The sequence below is a fragment of the Nycticebus coucang genome, chromosome 18 (genome assembly GCF_027406575.1).
Source record: "Nycticebus coucang isolate mNycCou1 chromosome 18, mNycCou1.pri, whole genome shotgun sequence".
NCBI classification, from domain to species: domain Eukaryota; kingdom Metazoa; phylum Chordata; class Mammalia; order Primates; family Lorisidae; genus Nycticebus; species Nycticebus coucang.
The window spans coordinates 9,342,234-9,363,443 of record NC_069797.1 but is presented as its reverse complement, the minus strand read 5'-3'; the positions used below and the strand labels follow the sequence as shown (position 1 = coordinate 9,363,443).

Here is a 21,210-nt window from a genome sequence, read left to right as displayed (position 1 = left end):
CGTGCTGTCCTCATTGTCCTCACGCACGTGTATGTTCCTGAAGCTGCTGCTTCAGGCTCTTGGCCCGGCCTTGAAGTCAATGCCAGGGCTGGAATCCAGCCAGGTATGGCCAGACCTTCGGTCACTTGCCAGCTCTCTATGGTATGGCAGCTTCTTGAAATGAGCACCTTGGCAGAGCCTGATTTCCCTACTTCTCCCAACTGGTGCCAGGCACCGTATAGGTGCCCAGGGACTCTGCAGAATGAAAGTACTAGAGCACAGCCAGGCACTAGGCAGGGTTCTCACCCTTGAGGACAAAGGCCCCCAAAGCTCTGCTGAGGCTGGCAGGTCCAGGTCTCTGTGGGCAGCAGCGAGGCCTGAAGTGAGGGCAGACTCCATCCAGACAAGGCGGGAGTTACCCCTCAGAGAAGGAAGACAGAGCGGGAAGGGCAGGAAGAGGCAGACATGAGGGGCCTGGGTGGCCCCATGGAGGATGGGGGAATGCAAGGAAACCAGGTGTTGACTCACACGGTCCTACAGGGCTTTCCCAGGCTGGAACTAGGCCCCAGCCTGGCTCTTACTCTGGGATGAAGGGCTCACGCCTCACAGGGCACTCGGGCCTCTGTCTGCACTGGGCCTTGCTCACACGTGAGTATGCAGGTCCTCTGGTCTGGCCTCTGCCCCCAGCGTTGTGTGATTTGTTTTTTCAAGCGGTCAGATGAAGGGTAGGTCAGCTAGGACTGTGGCCTGGAGACCAAGTGTGTGGGGGCTGCTGACAGGGAGGTACCCATATCCTCTCTGTGTCCGGGTTCTTGCACTGGCTGATGCCAGGAGGGGTCACTACATGGTCACTACATACAGAAATACCCGACCACATGTGGGAATGACTGGGGCAAAGGCACCTGGTGGAAACTGAGTGGTCATCTCAACTACCCCCCTTTATTCTAGAGAGGTGGAAACTGAGTCCAGAGAAGGAAAGGGGCCAGGTAAGTTAGGGTCTCTGCTGGGACCAGAACGGAGGGCTCCTGGTTCTCAGGAAGGTGGCCTCCCTTCTATGCCAGCCTGAGGGTTCTTGCCACCGAGGGAGGGGAAAGGGTGTTATTATGGTTTCTCTGTCACGTTGCTTGCTGCATCCCAGTGCCTAGAAACGTGCCTGGAGGGACAGGGACTCGATTATCAAATAAATGAATTAATGCATACTGATTTTCTTCTTTTCCTTATTGGTATTTTCTCATTTTTCTATGATTGTACACTGCTTTTATACTGTTAAAAAGCCCCACCCTTTTACTTTAAACAATATCCTGCCAACCTCAGAAAACTAAGCAGCAAAATAAACATGAGAAAATGCTTTATGGACTAGAAAGCCATGTGCACATGGGAGGGGTGTCTCTCAGGCCTGCCATTCCGCTTAAGGAGTGGCCCACACCAGCACAATTGTCGTGCCTGGCCACCACCAGCTCCGTCCAGTTCTCAGGGCCCCACTGCCCCAACTCCCAACTTCCAGAGGATGGGAGGGCTGCAGAAAGAAGCTGACCAAGATCTGGCTGGCTAACAGAAAGCATTTTATTTATTTATGACAGCGTCTCACTTTGTTGCCCTCAGTAGAGTGCTGTGTGGTGTCATAGCTCACAGCAACCTCCTACTCTTGGGCTCAAGCAATCCTCCTGCCTCAGCCTCCCAAGTAGCTGGGACTATAGGTGCCCGCCACCACACCCAGCTAATTTTAGAGACAGGGGTCTCCCTCTTGCTCAGGCTGGTCTTGAACTCCTGAGCTCAAGCAATTCACTTGCCGCCTCCTTCCAGAGTGCTAAGATTACAGGCGTGACCCACCACGCCCGGCCACAAGAAGCATTGTTTTGTGTTTTTTTTTGCAGTTTTTGGCCGGGGCTGAGTTTGAACCCGCCACCTCCAGCAAATGGGGCTGGCGCCCTACTCCTTTGAGCCACACACAACAAGCATCTTAAAAAGTCTGCTTCTCACCCAGGGAAGGGAGAGTCACAGAAAAGGGAAGAGACACAGAGAGAAACACAAAGAGAAGCTGCAGGAGGTAGGAGGCAGAGAGGTGCCAGGGCTTCCCGGGCTGAGGGGCAGCTGTAGACGGGCTCAGACCCATGCAAGGCCACCTCTGCACACGTATGTGCGAACACACACACACACACTCAGCACTCCCCACACTCAGCTGGACTCCTGCATCTATCCTGGTTTAGATAAAGTTAGAAACATCAAAATGCCACATCCCTTTGAGCAGCAGCCATTGGCAGAACTCCATATGGCTGCAGCAGCCAGGATTCTGAGCTAATAAAAGTTACAAAAAAAAAAAAAAGCTGGGAAATGCTCCCAAAGAGCCACATGGGCACAGCTCAGGGCAGGGTTGGGGGAGGACAGCAGCACTGGGAGGAGGGCCCCTCGCTGCCTGGCAGCCAAGGTCGCTGTTCTTCAGAACACCCAACCTTTCTAGCAGTGGTGAGCCCAGGGTGCAGCAAATCAATCTGTGGCTTCAGATGACAGAGGCCCTCTCCATTCCACCTCCAGTTTCCCTTAGTGGGAGAATGTCAGAGCTGAAGTTTTGTCCCCCTTGCTCCCCAAATTCAGGTGTTGATGTCCTAAGCCCCAGGGTGATGGCATCAGGAGGTAGGACCTTCTTTGGGAGATGATTAGATCAAGATGTGGAGTCCTCATCAATGGAATCATTGCCCCTATCAGAGAGGCCTTCCACCAAGACAGTGCCATCTATGAACCAGACAAGAATCTGCTAGTACCTTGATCTTGCATTTCCCAGGCTCCAGACTGTGAGAAATAAATTTCTGTTGCTTATAAGCTACCCAGTTTATGGTACTTTGTTAAAGCAGCTCAAACAGACTAAGGCAGCCGGCAAGAACACAGGAGGAACCACGGAATGGAGCACAGGCGCGCACCTGTGTGTGCGTGTGTGTGCGCGCGACTTTCTCATACACCTCAAGAGCAGCACTGCTCTTGGTGGGGAAGGGGAGCCAGATGGCTTGCCACCACAGTGTGAGAATCCCCACACTGGAGAGAGAATCTCCTGCAACGTGACTCCACCTCCTGGGTATTCATGGGGAATCTGGAGAAAGACCAGGTCGCCTGGGTAACCCTCTGCAAGGAGCCGCTCTCCTGCAGGAGGTGGGTGAGGATGCAGGGAGGGGCTGCTGGTAGCACAGTGTGGGGAGCAGGCATAGTACCAACCCCCGGGTTACTGGGGGATACCCCGGCCCACGCTCAGGGTGGAAACACCGGAGCAGTCTGAGCCAAACCCATCTGTCTCCCGAGAGAAAGCACCAAGGACACAGTGGGGAGAAGGTATCTGACCAGAAGGTTAAAGTCCATTCCATAAAGTACTGGACCTATTGCCTCTGTTTCCAGAAAGCACACATGGAAATGAAGTGACATTAGGAGAGTCGGGGGACACTCCTCCTACAGTGCATGGCAGAGTACTGCAGGGTTTCTGAGGACAGACAGCAAAGCAGTTTCTGGTAGTCACTGAGAAGGGAGCATTTGTTCTAGGAAAAAGGACCCCCACCTGTGCCTCACCAGACCCTGAAGTCAGGACAACTGGCCCAGTGACAGCCACTGCAGTCATGCCTGGCCACTACAGAGGCTGCTGTGTCCCTGGCCAGTGTCCCTGAAGCCTTGAAAACTAATGCAGCAGGCCCTGACATGGGAATCCTTCTGCATCTTTATCACTGAAAACGATGCCTGGATCCAGACCAGAGAGTGGCAGAGTTTAGAAAGGGAGGTTTCTCTTTGTGGAGGGAACGAACATGATTCAGCACAAGAGCATATTAGGAACGTGGGGGCCAGGCTCTCCCATCAGGCTCCACTCCCCTCCTGCCACCTCGGCAGAGGCCCCAGACTGCACCTGCCAGATGGCATCCTATGGTGCCACAGAGGCCGGGCACCTCGCCACTCCTCTCTCCAAGAATACCACCACTTGGCAGGCTGCCAGGAACAGCCAAGCCCCATGGACATCACTCCCAGCCACCCAACCACATGGAAAGCAAAGATGCTGCGTCTCATGACAGTACTAACAAGCCAGGCAAATCAGCCCACTGTGCAGCCGAAGCTGGGGACTCCGAGTGCTTGCTGAGGGCACACTGTGGTGACGGCGGCAGACGTACACACATCTTCACGGCACACAGACTCGCTCAGCTGTGTCACAGCCTGCAAGTTTTTAATGCTGTTACTATAGACAATAGTGGTGGTGGGGTCTCAGGAAGCACGTGATTGTCTGACAGACAAAATGGAAAAACTGTGTGGACTGAATGCCACCCGCGTGATGGGACCTGAAAGGCACATGGATCTCAGACGTGCCCAGGAAGGTAGTCTTGGAAGGGTAAGGAGCATTCAGTGGAAACAAGAAGATGCGGTTCAGGTGGAGGAAGGAGAGCCGGGTCTAGCGTGGGGGCTTCCCTGCTCTATGGTGGCCCTCCAGCCGGCTCACCTGAAGGACATTTTCTCAGGTGGGGGTGTGGGAGATGAAAGGTAACCTTCAGAGGTCATTTTTGTCATCTTTCTGCCTCCAGGTAGGAAAGATCAGCCCAGTTTCCAGATCTCCAGGGAGCCCCAAGTGCTTATCCATTATTCACCTCTTCTTGAGGGGCAAGTGACATAGGTCCCTGGTGGTTAGCTGATGTATCACCTGCTCCCAGGTACAAGCGTGGAGTCAGCCCTGCCACCTTAACAGCAGAGAGAACCAGGACTCCAGGCCTAAGTCACACCACAGGGGTAGGTCTACTGGGCAGGCAAATACTGGACAAATATTGGACCCCTCTGCCCGGAAGGGGCGCAACATGTAAGTGAGACCCCCCTCATGGGAACAGGAAGAGATGGGCCACCCCAACTGGGGAAATGGACCCCTTGTTCTGGTTTTCCATGAAGTGGGCCAACAACCCAGCCTAAAATATTGGGGACTTGGAAAAACTCCTGAAGAGATGCCACATCACTTTCCAGTAGCCTACACTTGCCCTCCCTCCAGGACAGAAGGTTGCTTCTTCTCTAGTGTTCCTTAAAGATGGTATACCTGAGTCTAAGAATTGGAGAAAGACTCTAGGAAAAGGGCAAGGCCTGGAACTGGGGACAACGTAAGGGGATAAGAATGGCCTTCCCCAGCCAAAACTGGCTTCTTGCATCTGCGTAAGACCTGCTTGGGTCTGCTTCTGAATATGCAGGGAGCTTTGGGTTCAGACTGAGCCCTGGCCAGTAGACAAAAAGGCAAAAACTCCTTGGGCTGGGCCAAGAAAGAATGCCATGATCCGGCCCCTAGTGTGGCCACACCCAAAGTAGGGCAGATTCTCCTATTTCTTATCATGGTTTCTGTGAGAACATGTCTTGACTGACAGCACCAAAACTATTGTATGCTGTTTGTAGCATTCCCTCTTTGTAAAATGAGGAAACACACTGCTGGGCCCAAGATCACAGCAGACTGAGGACTGGAAGGCGAGCCACCAACTTGATCCTTGGCCCTCCGGCTCTTCTCAGATTACAATGCTCCTAAAGGGAAGGGGATCACTATCTGCTCCTTTAAGGCAGCTGCCTGGCATCCTGCCTGCACTCTGCACTTCTGGCCACAGTTCAGGGTCATTGGCACTGAATGAAGAACCCCCACCCCCTGTAACCATACCATTCTAGCAAGTGAGAAAGTAGAGAGTCACCCCCTAAATCTCAGATGTGAAAGAGGGGCATTTAATAGAAGTAGATCAGCAGTCACAATCCTTCAGCCTACCACGAACTGCCACATGTGGCCCTGGTCTGTAGCAAGTCACAGCAGGGAGACAGGTGGCGTCACACTGGAGCAGAGATTCTGAACTTGGAGTCTGTAGATAGGTTTCAGGAGCTCTGTAAACCTTCTGAAATTCCTTGTTAGATTGTGTGTGTTGGTGCATTTGTCTGTGAAGAGCATGTGTAGCTCTTTTAGAGGCTCAAAAAGGTCAAGGACCCTAGGAAGTTAAGAACCACAGGAATTAAGGATTCTGAGTCCCCTCCAACCACCTGGACCCAGGCAGACACAAATCCAGCAGCCCAAACCTATGTTATCAAACATAGCAGAACAAGCTGTGGCAATGGGATGATGGCTACTGTCCTGGCTGCTACCCCTCTGGCCCTGTTCCTGGAGCACATTCCAGCAGGGCTGAGCAGCTGCACACTGCACAGGGGTCTCTGCCTACTGTGCTGCTGAAGAAGAGGCGCTCTGCCTTGTGTACCTGCATGTCTCTCACTGCCTGCTCATTTCCCTTCTGAACATCACCACCTCTGGACCAGAGGAGGAAACTGGAAAGGAAAACACAATCTGCAAGGAAGAGCCACTACAGTGGACAGCACAAATCCAGCTGGACATCCCTCCAAACTGCCTCAGAGTCCTAGAAAACCACCACCATTTGTCATGGGCATTTGGTCACCCCTGTGCTCTCCTTGAACACTGCCCAGGGCCCATGACCACTTACTTCCTGGAGGGGCCCTGCCCCTATCTGTACATTTCAGGCAACACAGGACCGCTCTCCAGTCCCCCAGCCCTCACAACACCAGCACACAGCTTTAGGGCAAGTTATTCTGTTGCTTCCACAGAAAAGGCAGACACCTGATAACCCCTTCCTGCCCCCATTAGCCCATCCAAGTCCTGCAACTGAGGAGGATTCCAGGCGATCAATAAGCCCCATGCTCATACATCTGAGGCAGTGCCCATCTCAAGGACTATGCAGGGGGCTGCAGGGCCTTATCTACTCTCCTGCAAGGAAGAGGGCAGCTCACTTTCCCCAGGATGTGGAAGCATACTCAGCCCCAGGGGGACTGGGGAGCCCAAAGTATCTGCCACTTCAGGTCCAGCCATCTGCTGCAGGCCTCCAACTGGCCCTGGAGAATCTAGCTTCAATTTGTTCTCTCACCCTCTGAGAAGGGCTGGTCAGTCACTGTACCTCCCAAAGCACCCAACCCAGGGCTGAGGGAACAGCACGTGACCACTAAAACCTTCCTACTGTCTGGTGTGCCTCATGTGCAAATAGGATACCATGGTCTGGAAAATCCATTTCTGTTTGAAAGCAAAAGAATTACTATAAAGGTTTCCAATTTTCAAAAGACAAAGAAATATACACCGCTGAAGTTAAGTAGTGCGTAATGTCATCTTTCCTTGATGATTCAATTCAGAGGAGGCATCTAGGGATCCAGCCACACTTCAGGCATCATTCTGGATACTGTTTGGAAAGCAGAGCAGGAGCTGAAGTGCGAAGTCCTCTCAGTCTCTGCTTCCCCTTCCCTGTGCATCACCCATGGGTGATGGGAAAACCTCAGGAAGGTAATCTGACATTCCACCTCTAATCGGGTCAGTCTAGCGAGAATATGGGGCCTGGACGGTCTACCTCCAAAACCAGGCCAAGACAACCTGTTTGGTAATACAGGAGGACAGCTTTGCACCCTCCTGGCTCTCTCACATACTACAAAATCCAGGGCACCCACCACGCCCTCCCCCAAAAGAAACCAAGAAAGGAGAACGAGCCAGAGAGGTGGGTAACAACATCAGCCCCCGGGCAGCCCCAGAGCAGAAGGAACTGGCCAGATCTGCAGAGCCTGATCCTTAACCAGTGGGGCAGGCACAGGCTAGCGGCCTCCTGTGTTCCTGCTGACCAGGTGATCAGTCACACAGGGAACCAGACCCAGCTGCCCTGTCTCCCTTGCTTCCCGCAGGGGCTCTTGGTTGGGGACCAGGCAAAGTTTGTGAGGGGAGGTGAAACAGTCTCCTCACCGAACTGCAATCCAGGATGCCTCCTAGGCGGGTGACCCCAAACCTAGGGATTGGGCTCTCCTTGGACCAAAGGTTACCCTTGGACTCCTCGGGAGGCCAGGTTTCAACGGATAACCCCACCTTCCTTGAGAACCCTTAGCTGGGAGTGACTGCCAGCGGGTAGAAAGGAAGTGCAGAGCCCTGGCCCAAACCGGGCACGCATCCTTGCATCCCCTCCCACCATCCTGGAGACCAGCCTCCTCCTAAGCCTGCTGAGGAGAGAAGCGGGGACGTTATTCCAACAGGTCCCCCCTCACCCAGCCTCACTCGGCCAGCCTTCCTCTGCCCTGCCCTGAGGCCCCAAATTGAGGGGGAGCGCTGAGGCACCTGCTGCCAGACCGGCTCCATCCCCCCCGGGAGAGGGCCCCGGGCGGTGGCCCTCTGCGCCCCGGCCTCCCCGGGAAGGGGCGGGGCGCTTCCAGGGCCGGCGCACGCCCGACACCCCTTCCCCGCGCTCACCTGGCGCAGGTGCTGCAGCAGCGTCCCCGCCTCCACCCGCCGGCCCTGGCGCACCATCCGCAGCAGCTCCTGGACCATGCCCACGCGCCGGTGGTAGGGGGGCAGCCCCGCGCCGGCGCCCGCTCGCCCCGCCTTGTCCCCGGCGCGCAGCAGCAGCGACGCCCAGAAGTCGGGCCGTTCGCGGCGGGGTCCGGGCGCCGCGCCGGGGCTGGCTCTCTCCGCCAGGCTGCCCTTGGTCTGCCGGGTGCCCATGCTGCCGCCGCCGCCCGCTGGGACTCTCGGCGCTGGGCCGCGTCCTCGGCCGGCTGCCCGCCCCTCGGCCGCCCGGGCGCGCCCGCCTCCCGAGCTGCAACTTTGGGGGAACTGTTGCGCGCGGGCGGCACGGGGGCGGGAGCGGGCGGCCGCGGGCGCTCCCCTCGCTATTCCCTCCCAGCTCCCGGGCGCGCGCCCCGGAGCTCGCCGCCGGCCCCGCCCCGGCCCGGCCCGCCCCGCCCCCGGCTCCCGCCCCGGCGCCCGGGCTCCGCGCCGCCGCGCACCTCCCGCCCTCCGCGCTCCCGCGCTTCCGCGCCTTCCCGCCCTCGACCGCCGGCTGGGGTCGCGGACGTCCTCTCGGTGTGTCCTCCCGGGCGCCGCGCCCCCTGCCGGCCACCGCGCCGCGCCTCCCCGGGCCGTGGCGCGGCGGCGGGGGTGGTGGGCAGGCCCCTGGGACCCTCTCTCTTGGTCCCTGCCGGGTTCCCAAGATGATTCCGCGACCGCCTGCCTAGTGAGACCGGAGGGAGGAGACTGGGGGCGCGATGGGGAAAGTTGGGTGCATAGGATGGGGGCGTCTCCCAGCCCTAGAGTCGGGATTCTCAAAGTGGGCCCCACGCAGCGCCGGCGCCCCAAACATCTGAGGCGCTGGGTGAAAATGCAGGCTCCTGGGCCTCGCCCCAGACCTATTGAATGAGAATCTCCCCGGTGGTGGGGCCTGGGACCTGTATTTTTTAGCCAGCAGTCAGGTGATCCGATGCACACTCCTGTGAGAACTGGTTTGCTTGCTTGCAGGCGCCAGTGGTGGTTGGTGCGTGAAGCGGGAAATTGTGTGTAGGCTTGTGTGTTGGGTGCCTGTCCTTTTATGGAGGGGGCCGCCTGCTTCCATAAGGCTGTCAAAGCGTTGGGACTGAAAAGATATGAATTCCCGTCTTTTCTTGTTCTCACACTCACACCCCTGGAGGAGGGGCCTTGGTAGTCCTGGCACAACAAAGCAAGTAGGCCCAGCTCCATACTCCTACAGGCCCAGCCTGTAAGGGACAGGACCCCTGAATATATCTGATGGTGCTTGGAAAGGCAACCAGGGCCCTGCCGGAGAGAAGGCTAAGGCACATGGGGACAGTCCTTGTCATAGACCACAGGCAACCAGGAAAGGCAACCAGGGCCCTGCCGGAGAGAAGGCTAAGGCACATGGGGACAGTCCTTGTCATAGACCACAGGCCACTTGGTCTCAGCATGGGGCTTGTGCAGGGGTGGCAGTTGTGCAGCTTGTCTCAGACCCAGGCCCTGGGTGCTACTTGAGGCTGTAAGGACATGTGGGCCAGGGGATCCCAAATCGCAGACAGCTGGGCTCTACCACTTGCTCAGCACTGAGTGTCACCCACGTCCCCAGCTGCTGAGTCTTGGTTCTTCCTCTGTCAGGTTGGGGAATGTCAAGAATTCGGAGAGTAAAATAGGTAGACGCTGTTAAGGAAAAAATAATTCGGTGACGTCTGTCAAAGCATAGTAAGGAGACTTCACTTGGGACCTCAGCTACAGGTGTAGGGACTCTGCAGCTGTGTGGAAAAGAGTTTGGACTCACTCCCCCTACCACATGAGCTGGTGGGGACTTACAGCCAAGGAGCAGGGCGAGGGTCAGTGGATGGAAAATCATAAGAGGAAACATCTAGGCAAGGAGGATTCTGGCTGAACCCACTTGACAGGATTCCCCCTGGAGACAGGCCACCCAGACACCAGCTGGGGCATAGTGGAGGATGAGGAACCCAAGCAGATATCCAGGGCGATCATCTGTCCAGGGAGAAGAGTTCAGGCTAAAATGAGTCAGCAGGGGTCTTTGCTAAGACTGGGTGTTACAAGGATGTCCACAGCTGGGCCTAGGAGAAGGTTCCGGAGGCCCACTAAACGTTGGTCAAGCTGAGAATCTGTGTCAATATATGAACTAGAAGTACAGGCATCCTTCAAGGAGAACTTTTCCCACTCCATGACCACAGGGTCTGCCCATACATGTCTTCTCTGTAATCCCTGAGTACCTTGAGGATAAGGCCTGGTGTCTACCCCATAGCCTTTCTCTTCCCGTTAGACACCCCACTCCCAAATGCCCCTCTCTGCCAGCACAGAACACTTAGCCTTCCTACAGCCTGGCTTTGCAGAGCTCAGACAGTACTTTCCAAACTTACCAGAACCCTCTGTGTGCAAAACACACCTGTTGGCATCTCCAGAGAACCTGGGATGGTAAAGACTTCTGTGTCTCTCATCTCTAGCTTACAGGACCACCAGGCAAGGTGGCTACCAAGGAAAAGTGCTGACCAGGCCCTTCCCTGGGGACATTGGTCTCCACCCAGCTAGCAGTTGGCCTGCTTGAGGCTGTGTGGTTGGGGCAAATGCCTTCTCAGTGGGAGAGGGCCCCCCAGTCCCTCACTTGGGTGGGGTCCGAATGGCAGCCCTCTCCTTAGAGACCTGATTCCATCCTCCTTTTCTTGCTCTTAATTCCTCCCCCACTTTTCTCTCTTTTCTGGCTTGTTCTCCTCAGCATATGATCTAGTCCAATCTCTACTCTATTTGGAAAGAAAAGTTTCATTTACACCCACCTGCCCTAGTCACCAGTGCCCCCACTCTCCCTTTCCTTTTCAGCTGAAGTTTTTAGAAATACCTTATATTCATTGCCTCTCCTCACTTCATTCACTCCTCATCTGCTTCCACTTGGCTTCTGGCTGCACCTCATCACTGAGATGCTTTTTGCCAGTGACCTAGTTGCTAAATTCAGTGGCCACTTTCAGTCTTCATCTTACTTGACTTTTAAGCAGTATCTGATTCTGTTGCTTACTCTGTTTTGATCGGAACTCTACTCCCTCAGCTTGTAGAAAACTACTTTCCTCTAGGTTTGTCCTTTTCTTTTAAATTTCAGATTGATATGAGTGTACAAATGCTTAGGTTATATTATTTTCTTCTTTTTTTGTTTTTTTGTAGAGACAGAGTCTCACTGTACCGCCCTCGGTAGAGTGCCATGGCATCACACGGCTCACGGCAACCTCTAACTCTTGGGCTTACGCGATTCTCTTGCCTCAGCCTCCCGAGCAGCTGGGACTACAGGCGCCTGCCACAAGGCCCAGCTATTTTTTTGTTGCAGTTTGACTGGGGCTGGGTTTGAACCCACCACCCTCGGCATATGGGGCCAGCGCCCTACTCACTGAGCCACAGGCGCCGCCTGGTTATATTATTTTCATTTCTAAGGTAAAGTTCAAGTTACAGTTGAGCCCTTCACCAAGGGGGCGTGCTGGACACCCTCACGTTGTGCACATTAGGTGAGATCCCACCAATTGCCCTCCCCCCTTTCCTCCTCCTTGCTAAACTATACTTGTGTTTTTCTTTCCTGTGGGCTTGGAGTTATTTATATATTGGTTTCCTATTAGTGCATTGGACACTTTCCTTCCCATTTTTGTGATACTTTGCTAAGAAGAATGAGTTTCAACTCCATCCAGATAAACATAAAAGATGTAAAATCTCCATCTTTTCTTATGGCTGAACCATACTCCATAGTATACACATACCATAGTCTGTTAATGTATTCATGGGTTAATGGGTACTTAACCACATCTTGGCAATTGTGAATTGAGCTGCTATAAACATTCTAGTGCAAAGGTCCTTGTGGGAAAATGATTTTTTTTTTCTCTTCTGGGTAGATACCTAGTAATAGGATTGCGGGATCAAATGGAAGGTCGACTTGCAGTTTTTGAGAATTCTCCTCTTTCCATAGAGGCTGTCTTAGTTTGCAGTCCCACCAGCCGTGCAAAAGTGTTCTCTTCTTTCCACATCCAGGTCTGCATCTGCAGATTTAGGACTTTGTGATGTGGGCTAACCTCTTTGGAGTTAGGAGATATCTTAGAGTGGTTTTGATTTGCATTTCTCTGATGAGTGCGGATAGTGAGTATTTTTTTCATGTGTTTGTTGGCTGTTCATCTGTCTTCTTCAGAGAAGTTTCTGTTCAAGTCTCTTGCCCATGCCCACTTACAAATGGGGTTGTTTGGTCTTTTCTTGTTGATTAATTTGAGTTCTCTGTAGATTCTAGTTATCAGCCCTTTGTCAGATTTATAACATGCAAATATCTTCTCCCATTCTGAAGGTTGTCTGTTTGCTTTAGTTGTGGAACCCTTCAATGTGCAGAAACTTTTTAGCTTGATCATGTCCCATTTATTTATTTTTGGTGTTGCTGCAATCACTAAAAGAGTCTTCATAAAATCTTTTCTCAGGCCAATTTTGTCAAGAGTTTTCCCCACACTTCCTTCTAGAATTTTTATTGTTTCATGTCTTAAATCTTTTATCCAGAGAGAGTCAATTTTTGTCCAATTTCAGTCTTCTTCATGTGGCTAACCAGAAGTTCTCAGGTTCTTTCCTGAGTTTCCCTGGGGAATCCTTTTCTTACCCCCATCCTTTATTTGCACACACTGATAACTCCAAGTTTCTCTTTCCAACTTATAAGCTAATAAATTAACCTTACTAAGCCAATAAATTAATCCACAAATTTACGAATGCTGGCAGAAGATGTGAGACTCCAGGCTCAGAAACATAAGACTTTATTACTCAGGGCACAGCAAGAAGCATGAGCATCAGCATATTTGCGTCAGTTCCCCTTGCCTCCAAGTCCCGCAGGGTAGAGTGGTGGGCCCAGATGGGTGCTCCACATGCAGCTGGCTTCATCACCACTGCGGAGCACTGAGCTGGGGGAATCGACTGCTTATATAAGCAGTTAGCAAGCTGCTCCTCATTCTAGTGGGAGTCAGTACCTCATTCATCAGTGAGGTGGCTCACTGCAAACACAGCACTGATTAGAGGCCCCAGTAAAAAGTGGTCAGGGTCTTATACTGTTGGCACCCACAGGAACCCTCTTCTGAGCACGGGGGCGTCATTGTCAACAAGTGAATGTACACTCCTCCAGGCCTTGCGGCCCATCTACCTACTTTTTTTTTCTTTTTGAGACAGAGTCTCACTTTGTTGCCCTTTGGTAGAGTGCCGTGGCGCGTCATAGCTCACAGCAACCTCCCACTCCTGGGTTAAGTGATTCTCCTGCCTCAGCCTCCCAAGTAGCTGGGACTATAGGCGTTTGCCACAACACCCCACTATTTTTTGTTGTGGTTGTCATTGCTGTTTAGCTGGCTTGGGCTGGGTGTATGTGGCCGGCGCTGTAACCTCTGGGCTATGGGTACCGCTCCATCTACCTACTTTTGCCTCTGGTTTCTGTTCATAACAGCAGGCTAGAAACCTGGACTCGTGGGTGCTCTCTGGTTAACCTGCGTCTTGTTAACCAAGTCTAGTTAACGATACTAGGATGGGAGCTCTGATTTGCTGCATGTTCCCTGTGTGCTCCGTCTTGGGCTGTGCCATTTGCACATATTATGCCATGTCATCCAACAGCTCTGAGGCAGGCTTTGTTATTGTCCTGATTTCCCAGGTGAAGAAATCGAATCTTAGAGAGGTTAAAGGACGGCCCAAGGTAACACAGATAGTAAAGGGCAGAGCTTAGATTCATGTTAGATCTGTCTGACTTTAAAGCCTGTGTTGCTGATACTACTTCATACCATTGGTTCTACTTTTAAAACATTTCCTGCACCTACAGCCACTGCCTTGGTTGAGGATCTGTCATCTCTCATCCCAAACTTCTTTCTTTTTTTTTTTTTTTTCCAACCTTCTTTCTACCTTATCTCCCCACCTCCAGTCTTTCTGCCCCTGATGCGTCTTTTACATAGCAGTTGGAGCTATCATTCCAAGAGAGGAGGCGATCCCACCCCCCTTCTTGAGTGATTTCTGTCACTTTCAGTACAAACTACTTAACACGCCATTGCTGTCTCCCAGGTGCTCTGTCTGCTCAGCCCTGCATGCCCGTCACCGTCCGGCTTACTCTGAGCCTTCGCACATGTGGCATTATCTTTCTAGGGCTTCCTTCACCTTCTTCATAGATACCCGCTCATAAGTTCTGACAATAACTTGTTCAGGTGTCACCTTCTCAGGAAGCCTTCCCCAAGCCCCTCTGCCCTCCTCAGTGTCGGGGACCACAGTTTGAGAGCTGTGGTGTGGGAAGGAGGCATGTGAGTGCTTTTCTCTCTTGAGATCGCATTAAGATTTCCAAAGAGACAGAACTGTTTATGGAGTTTAGGGCATCTCCAGATGTACTGACCCTGAGGGGAAGTTGGAAGCACACACACTCACATTTGCATGCAGCAGAGAGAACCCTGTTTCTTAGCTGACAAAGAATCTCTGCTTGACCACATTTTACTCAGGCTCCTGAACCTTCCCCTAGGCCCAGCTGTGTACTCCTTTATAAAACTGGGTCTTGGAAAGAGGCCTACTAGGTCAGCCTAGCCATGCCCGGCCCTGGACAGATGATCAGGTGCCTCAGCCTCCACCACCCCCAGCTGTCTGTGCACCCTGGCCTGTCTTTAGCAAGAATCCTGCTTAGTCAGTACAGCCTAGAATCCCCTGACTCCCAAGGTTTCCTCTTTAGTATTGATAATTTTCTACCCATTGACCCTTGCCCTGCTCCTTGGCTATAAATACCTACTTGCCTGGGCTGTAATTGGAGTTGAACCCAACCTCTGTCTCCTATCCTGTCACAGTGGTGCCTACACCTAGGGCGCTGGTCCTGAATAGTCTTCCCTGCAGCGCTTTACCAAGTATCTTAGTCTGTTTTGTGTAGCCATAAGGAATACCATAAGGTACAAATACCAAGGGTCATTTACAAAGAAAAAGAGGTTTATTTGGCTCATGATTCTGATGTCTGGAAAAGTTTAAGACTGGTCATCTGGGGAGGGCCTCAGGCTGCTTCCACTCCTGGAGGAGGGGAAAGGGAGCTGGAGTGCAGAGGTCATGTGGCAGGAGATAAGGCAGGGAGGGCGGGTGCCCAGTTGCTTTTGACAACCAGCTCTGGCCAGAACTATAGAGCAGGAATTCATTCACCTCCTCCCCAGGGGGAAGAGGGATCAATCTATTGATGAGGCATCTACCCCCATGACCCAAACACCTCCCATTAGGCTCCGCCTTCAACATAGGGGATCAAATTTCAACATGAGGTTTGGGGGACAAATATCTAAACCATAGCAGCATGCACTGTTGAATAATTTTTTCTTCGAAAAGTTCATTTTCTCCTTAAAAGAAGACTCCCCTTTCCAGGGTGCCCAGGTTAGCCTAATTCTCTCCTGGCAGCTTCTCCCAACCTGGTGCCTCCTTTTGGCAACCAGGTAAAATGCTGAAGTGACCATAGATGCCAGGGATGACTATAAACCCCTATATTTAAGTCTGAAAATTGGATGATGCAAGCAAAACACCTAAGTGACCTTCCAAACATCTGGCTCAGCTTTTAACCTAGAAGGCGAGATGCCTTGCTCAGGCCTTTGCCAGAGAGCATACTCTCAGGCAGTCAGAATGGCCTCCGAGGGCGAGAGGAGGGAAGGAGAACAAGTCCAGGTCTGCGTGAGGTCTCAGCTCTTGCCTTGCGAACAGAGCACCAGGAGGAACATTCCGGGACCCAGCCCCGAGCACCACTGAGAGCTGTGTGTGGGCTGACTTCACGCCTTTCCCTGCTACTCGGCTAATTATTTCTTTGTTGCTCCATGCATGGCTTGCTTTAATTTAGTTGTTAATTTTGTTATATAACAGGAGCCCGTGAACTCACCAGGCAAAACAAAACTAAGCCAAACCAGATCCTTGTCACTAAGTGCCACTGGGTCGCAGTGTGTCTTTCCACCCCACTGCCCTGCCTCCTCCCTCCACTTGAATAACCTGCACCCTGAATCCTATGTGCACTGTTCTCCCCCCCCTTTTTTTATTGTTAAATCATAGCTGTGTACATTAGTGCAATCGCCTGTACCCATTCTAAGATGCACCATAGATGTGGCCCCACCCATTACCCTCCCTCCACTAAAACCGCCCCCTCCCTTCCCCTTCCTTGGCCCTTTCCCCATAGTCTTGTGCTATAGTTGGGTTATAGTCTTCATGTGAAAGCTAAAATTTAGCTTCATAGTAGGGCTGATTACATTGGATACTTTTTCTTCCATTCCTGAGATACTTTGCTAAGAAGAATATGTTCCAGCTCTATCCATGTAAACATGAAAGAGGTAAAGTCTCCATCTTTCTTTAAGGCTGCATAGTATTCCATGGTATACATGTACCACAATTTGCTAGTCCATTCGTGGGTCGATGGGCACTTGGGCTTCTTCCATGACTTAGCAATTATGAATTGGGCTGCAATAAACATTCTGGTACAGATGTCTTTGTTATATTGTGACTTTTGGTCTTCTGGGTATAAACCTAGTAAAGGAATTATAGGATCGAATGGCAGGTCTATTTTTAGGTCTCTAAGTATTCTCCAAACATCCTTCCAGAAGGAATGTATTAGTGTGCATTCCCACCAGCAGTGTAGAAGTGTGCCCTTTTCTCCACATCCATGCCAACATCTCTGGTTTTGGGATTTTGTTATGTGGGCTACTCTTACTGGGGTTAGGTGATATCTCAGAGTAGTTTTGAATTGCATTTCTCTGATGATTAAGGATGATGAGCTTTTTTTCATGTGTTTGTAAATTTTGCATCTGTCTTCTTTAGAGTAGTTTCTCTTTAAGTCCCTTGCCCACCCTGAGATGGGGTCACGTGTTCTTTTCTTGCTAATAGATTTGAGTTCTCTGTGGATTCTGGTTATTAGACCTTTATTGGAGGTATAACCTGCAAATATTTTCTCCCATTCTGAGGGCTGTCTGCTTGCTTTACTCACTATGTTCTTGGCTGTGCAGAAGCTTTTTAGTTTGATCAGGTCCCAGTAATGTATTTTTGATACTGCTTCAATTGCCTGGGCAGTCCTCATAAAATATTCACCCAGGCCGATTCCTTCAAGAGTTTTCCCTGTACTTTCCTTCAAGTATTTTTATAGTTTCATGTCTTAAGTTTAAATCTTTTATCCAGTGAGAGTCTATCTTAGTTAATGATGAAAGGTGTGGGTCCAGTTTCAATCTTCTACAGGTTGCCAGCCAGTTCACCCAGCACCATTTGTTAAATAGGGAATCTTTTCCCCACTGAATGTTTTTAATTGGCTTGTCAAAGATCAAATAACGGTAAGTAGCTGGATCCATCTCTTGGTTCTCTATTCTGTTCCAGACATCTACTTCTCTGCTTTTGTGCCAGTGCCATGCTGTTTTGATCACTATGGATTTATAGTACAGTCTCAGGTCTGGTAGCGTGATTCCTCCTGCTTTGTTTTTATTGCTCAGTAATGTTTTGGCTATTCGAGGTTTTTTTCTGATTCCACATAAAACGAAGTATTATTTTTTCAAGATCTTTAAAGTATGACAATGGAGCTTTAATAGGAATTGCATTAAAATTATATATTGCTTTGGGCAGTATGGACATTTTAACAATGTTGATTCTTCCCAGCCATGAGCATAGTATGTTTTTCCATCTGTTAACAACTTCGGCTATTTCTTTTCTTAGAGTTTCATAGTTCTCTTTGTAGAGATCTTTCACGTCCTTTGTTAGGTATACTCCCAAATATTTCATCTTCTTTGCCACTACTGTGAAAGGAATAGAGTCCTTGACTGTTTGTTTGGCTTGGTTATTGTTGGTATATATAAAGGCTACAGATTTATGGGTGTTGATTTTGTAGCCTGAGACATTGCTATATTCCTCGATCACTTCTAAAAGTTTTGCAGTAGAATCCCTAGTGTTTTCCAGATATATGATCATATCATCTGCGAAGAGTGAAAGTTTGATCTCTTCTGACCCTACGTAGATACCCTTGATTGCCTTTTCTTCCCTAATTGCAATGACTGAAACTTCCATTACAGTGTTAAAGAGCAATGGAGACAATGGGCAACCTTGCCTGGTTCCTGATCTAAGTGGAAATGATTTCAATTTAACTCCATTCAATACGATATTGGCTGTGGGTTTGCTGTAGATGGCCTCTATTAGTTTTTTTTTTTTTTTCTTTTTTGACCTCTATTAGTTTAAGAAATGTCCCTTCTGGGCGGCGCCTGTGGCTCAGTGAGTAGGGTGCCGGCCCCATATGCTGAGGGTGGCGGGTTCAAACCCAGCCCTGGCCAAACTGCAACAACAACAAAAAAAATAGCCGGGCGTTGTGGCGGGTGCCTGTAGTCCCAGCTGCTTGGGAGGCTGAGGCAAGAGAATCACGTAAGCCCAAGAGCTGGAGGTTGCTGTGAGCCATGTGATGCCACAGCACTCTATCGAGGGCAGTAAAGTGAGACTCTGTCTCTACCAAAAAAAAAAAAAAAAGAAAAAAAAGAAATGTCCCTTCTATACCAATTTTCTTAAGTGCTCTGATCATGAAGAGATGCTGGATATTATAAAAAGCTTTTTCTGCATCAATTGAAAGAATCATATGGTCTTTATTTTTAAGTTTGTTTATGTGTTGAATTACATTTATAGATTTACGTATATTGAACCAGCCTTGAGACCCTGGGATAAATCCAACTTGGTCATGGTGTATAATTTTTTTGATGTGTTGTTGGATTCTGTTTGTTAGGATCTTATTGAGTATTTTAGCATCTATATTCATTAGTGATATTGGTCTATAATTCTCTTTTCTTGTTGGGTCTTTCCCTGGTTTGGGGATCAAGGTGATGTTTGCTTCATAGAATGTGCTGGGTAATATTCCTTCTTCTTCTATATTTTGGAAGAGGTTTAGTAGTATAGGTACTAGTTCTTCTTTAAAGTTTTGGTAGAATTCTGATGTAAAGCCATCTGGTCCTGGGCTTTTCTTTTTAGGGAGATTTTGTATAGTTGATGCTATTTCAGAACTTGATATAGGCCTGTTCAACATTTCCACTTCGTTCTGGCTAAGTCTTGGTAGGTGGTGTGCTTCTAGGTATTGGTCGATTTCTTTCAGATTTTCATATTTGTGAGAGTAGAGTTTCTTGTAGTATTCATTAAGGATTTTTTGAATTTCTGAGGGGTCTGTTGTTATTTCATCATTACCATTTCTGATTGATGAAATTAGAGATTTTACTCTTTTTTTTCCTGGTTAGGTTGGCCAAAAGTTTATCTATTTTATTGATCTTTTCAAAAAACCTACTTTTGGATTTATTGATCTATTGTATAATTCTTTTGTTTTCAATTTCATTTAATTCTGCTCTGATTTTGGTTATTTCTTTTCTTCTGCTGTGTTTGGGGTTGAAGTGTTCTTCTTTCTCCAGTTGCTTGAGATGTTCCATTAAGTTATTGACTTCCTCTCTTTCCATTTTCTTGAGGAAGGCTTGCAGTGCTATAAATTTCAAATTGCAAAGACAGCCTTTGCAGTATCCCAGAGGTTCTGGTAATTCGTGTCTTGATTGTTGTTTTGTTCCAAAAATATGGTGATTTCCTTCTTAATCTCATCTATAACCCATCTATCCTTCAGCATAAGGTTGTTTAGCTTCCATGTTTTTGTATGGGTATGCAGGTTCCTGTTGTTATTGAGTTCAACTTTTATTCCATGATGGTCTGAGAAGATGCAAGGAATAATTTCTATTTTTTTAAATTTGCTGAGGTTAGATTTGTTGCCTAGGATGTGGTCGATTTTGGAGTATGTTCTGTGGGCTGATGAGAAGAATGTGTATTCAGTTTTGTTGGGATGAAATGTTCTGTAGATGTCTGTTAAGTCCAGATGTTGAATCGTTGAGTTTAAATCTAAAATTCTTTGCTTAGCTTCTTTTTGGAGGATCTAGCTAGGACTGCTAAAGGGGTGTTAAAAATATCCAACTACTATGGAAGTGGAGGAAATCGAGTTGCTCATGTCTGTTAGAGTTTCTCTTATAAATTGAGGTGCATTGTGGTTGGGTGCATAAATATTAATAATTGAGATCTCATCATATTGAGTATTACCTTTAACAAATATGAAGTGTCCATCCTTATCCTTAATTATTTTGGTTGGTTTAAAGCCTGTTGCGTCTGCGAACAGGATTGCAACGCCTGCTTTTTTCTGCTTTCCATTTGCCTGGAATATAGATGTCCATCCCTTCACCTTGAGTCTATATCTGTCTTTTAATGTAAGACGCGATTCTTGGATGCAGCAGATATCTGGCTTGAGTTTTTGTATCCAGTCCACCAATCTATGCCTCTTTAGAGGACAATTTAAACCATTCACATTAATTGAGAGTATTGATAAGACTTTTGAGAGACCGGTGGACATTTTTAAGGTTTTTTTTTTTTTTTTTTTGGTTTTTGGCCCGGGCTAGGTTTGAACCCGCCACCTCCAGCATATGGGACTGGTGCCCTACTCTTTGAGCCACAGGCGCCGCCCCGGTGGACATTTTTAATCCTTTTGCGACTGTTGAAGTTGGAATTTGATCAAAAATTTTTTGGGTGGGTTTACTTTTGTGGTGGAGAATTATGCTGGTCTTTATGGAGGATAGGTCTAAGAATGTCCTGGAGAGCTGGTTTAGTTGTGGCAAATTTCTTCAACATGTGAATGTCGTTGAAGTATTTAATTTCTCCATCATAAATGAAGCTCAGTTTAGCTGGGTACAGGATCCTGGGTTGAAAGTTATTTTGTTTTAGGAGATTAAAAGTCAACGACCATCCTCTTCTAGCTTGAAAGATTTCAGCAGAGAGATCTGCAGTTATTCTGATATTCTTCCCCTTGTAGGTAATGGTTTTCTTTCATCTGGCTGCTTTCAGAATTTTCGCCTTCATATTAACTTTAGTGAAATTGATTATAATGTGTCTGGGGGATATCTTATTTGGGTTGAGTCGTGCTGGAGTTC

The 21,210-nt window shown here is 49.4% G+C and overlaps 1 protein-coding gene across 2 annotated transcripts in view; it reads right to left on the bottom strand.

Annotated features, from left to right (window-relative positions):
* Positions 1-8,643, bottom strand: part of LRRC75A (leucine rich repeat containing 75A) — a 39,117-nt gene extending 30,474 nt beyond the window's left edge. For both annotated transcript variants that reach the window (XM_053568628.1, XM_053568629.1), the window contains exon 1: positions 8,228-8,643. In XM_053568628.1, the coding sequence (XP_053424603.1) occupies positions 8,228-8,479 (252 nt within the window). In that variant the 5' untranslated portion in view covers positions 8,480-8,643. The remainder of the gene's footprint in view (positions 1-8,227) is intronic.
* Positions 8,644-21,210: the final 12,567 nt, after the last annotated feature.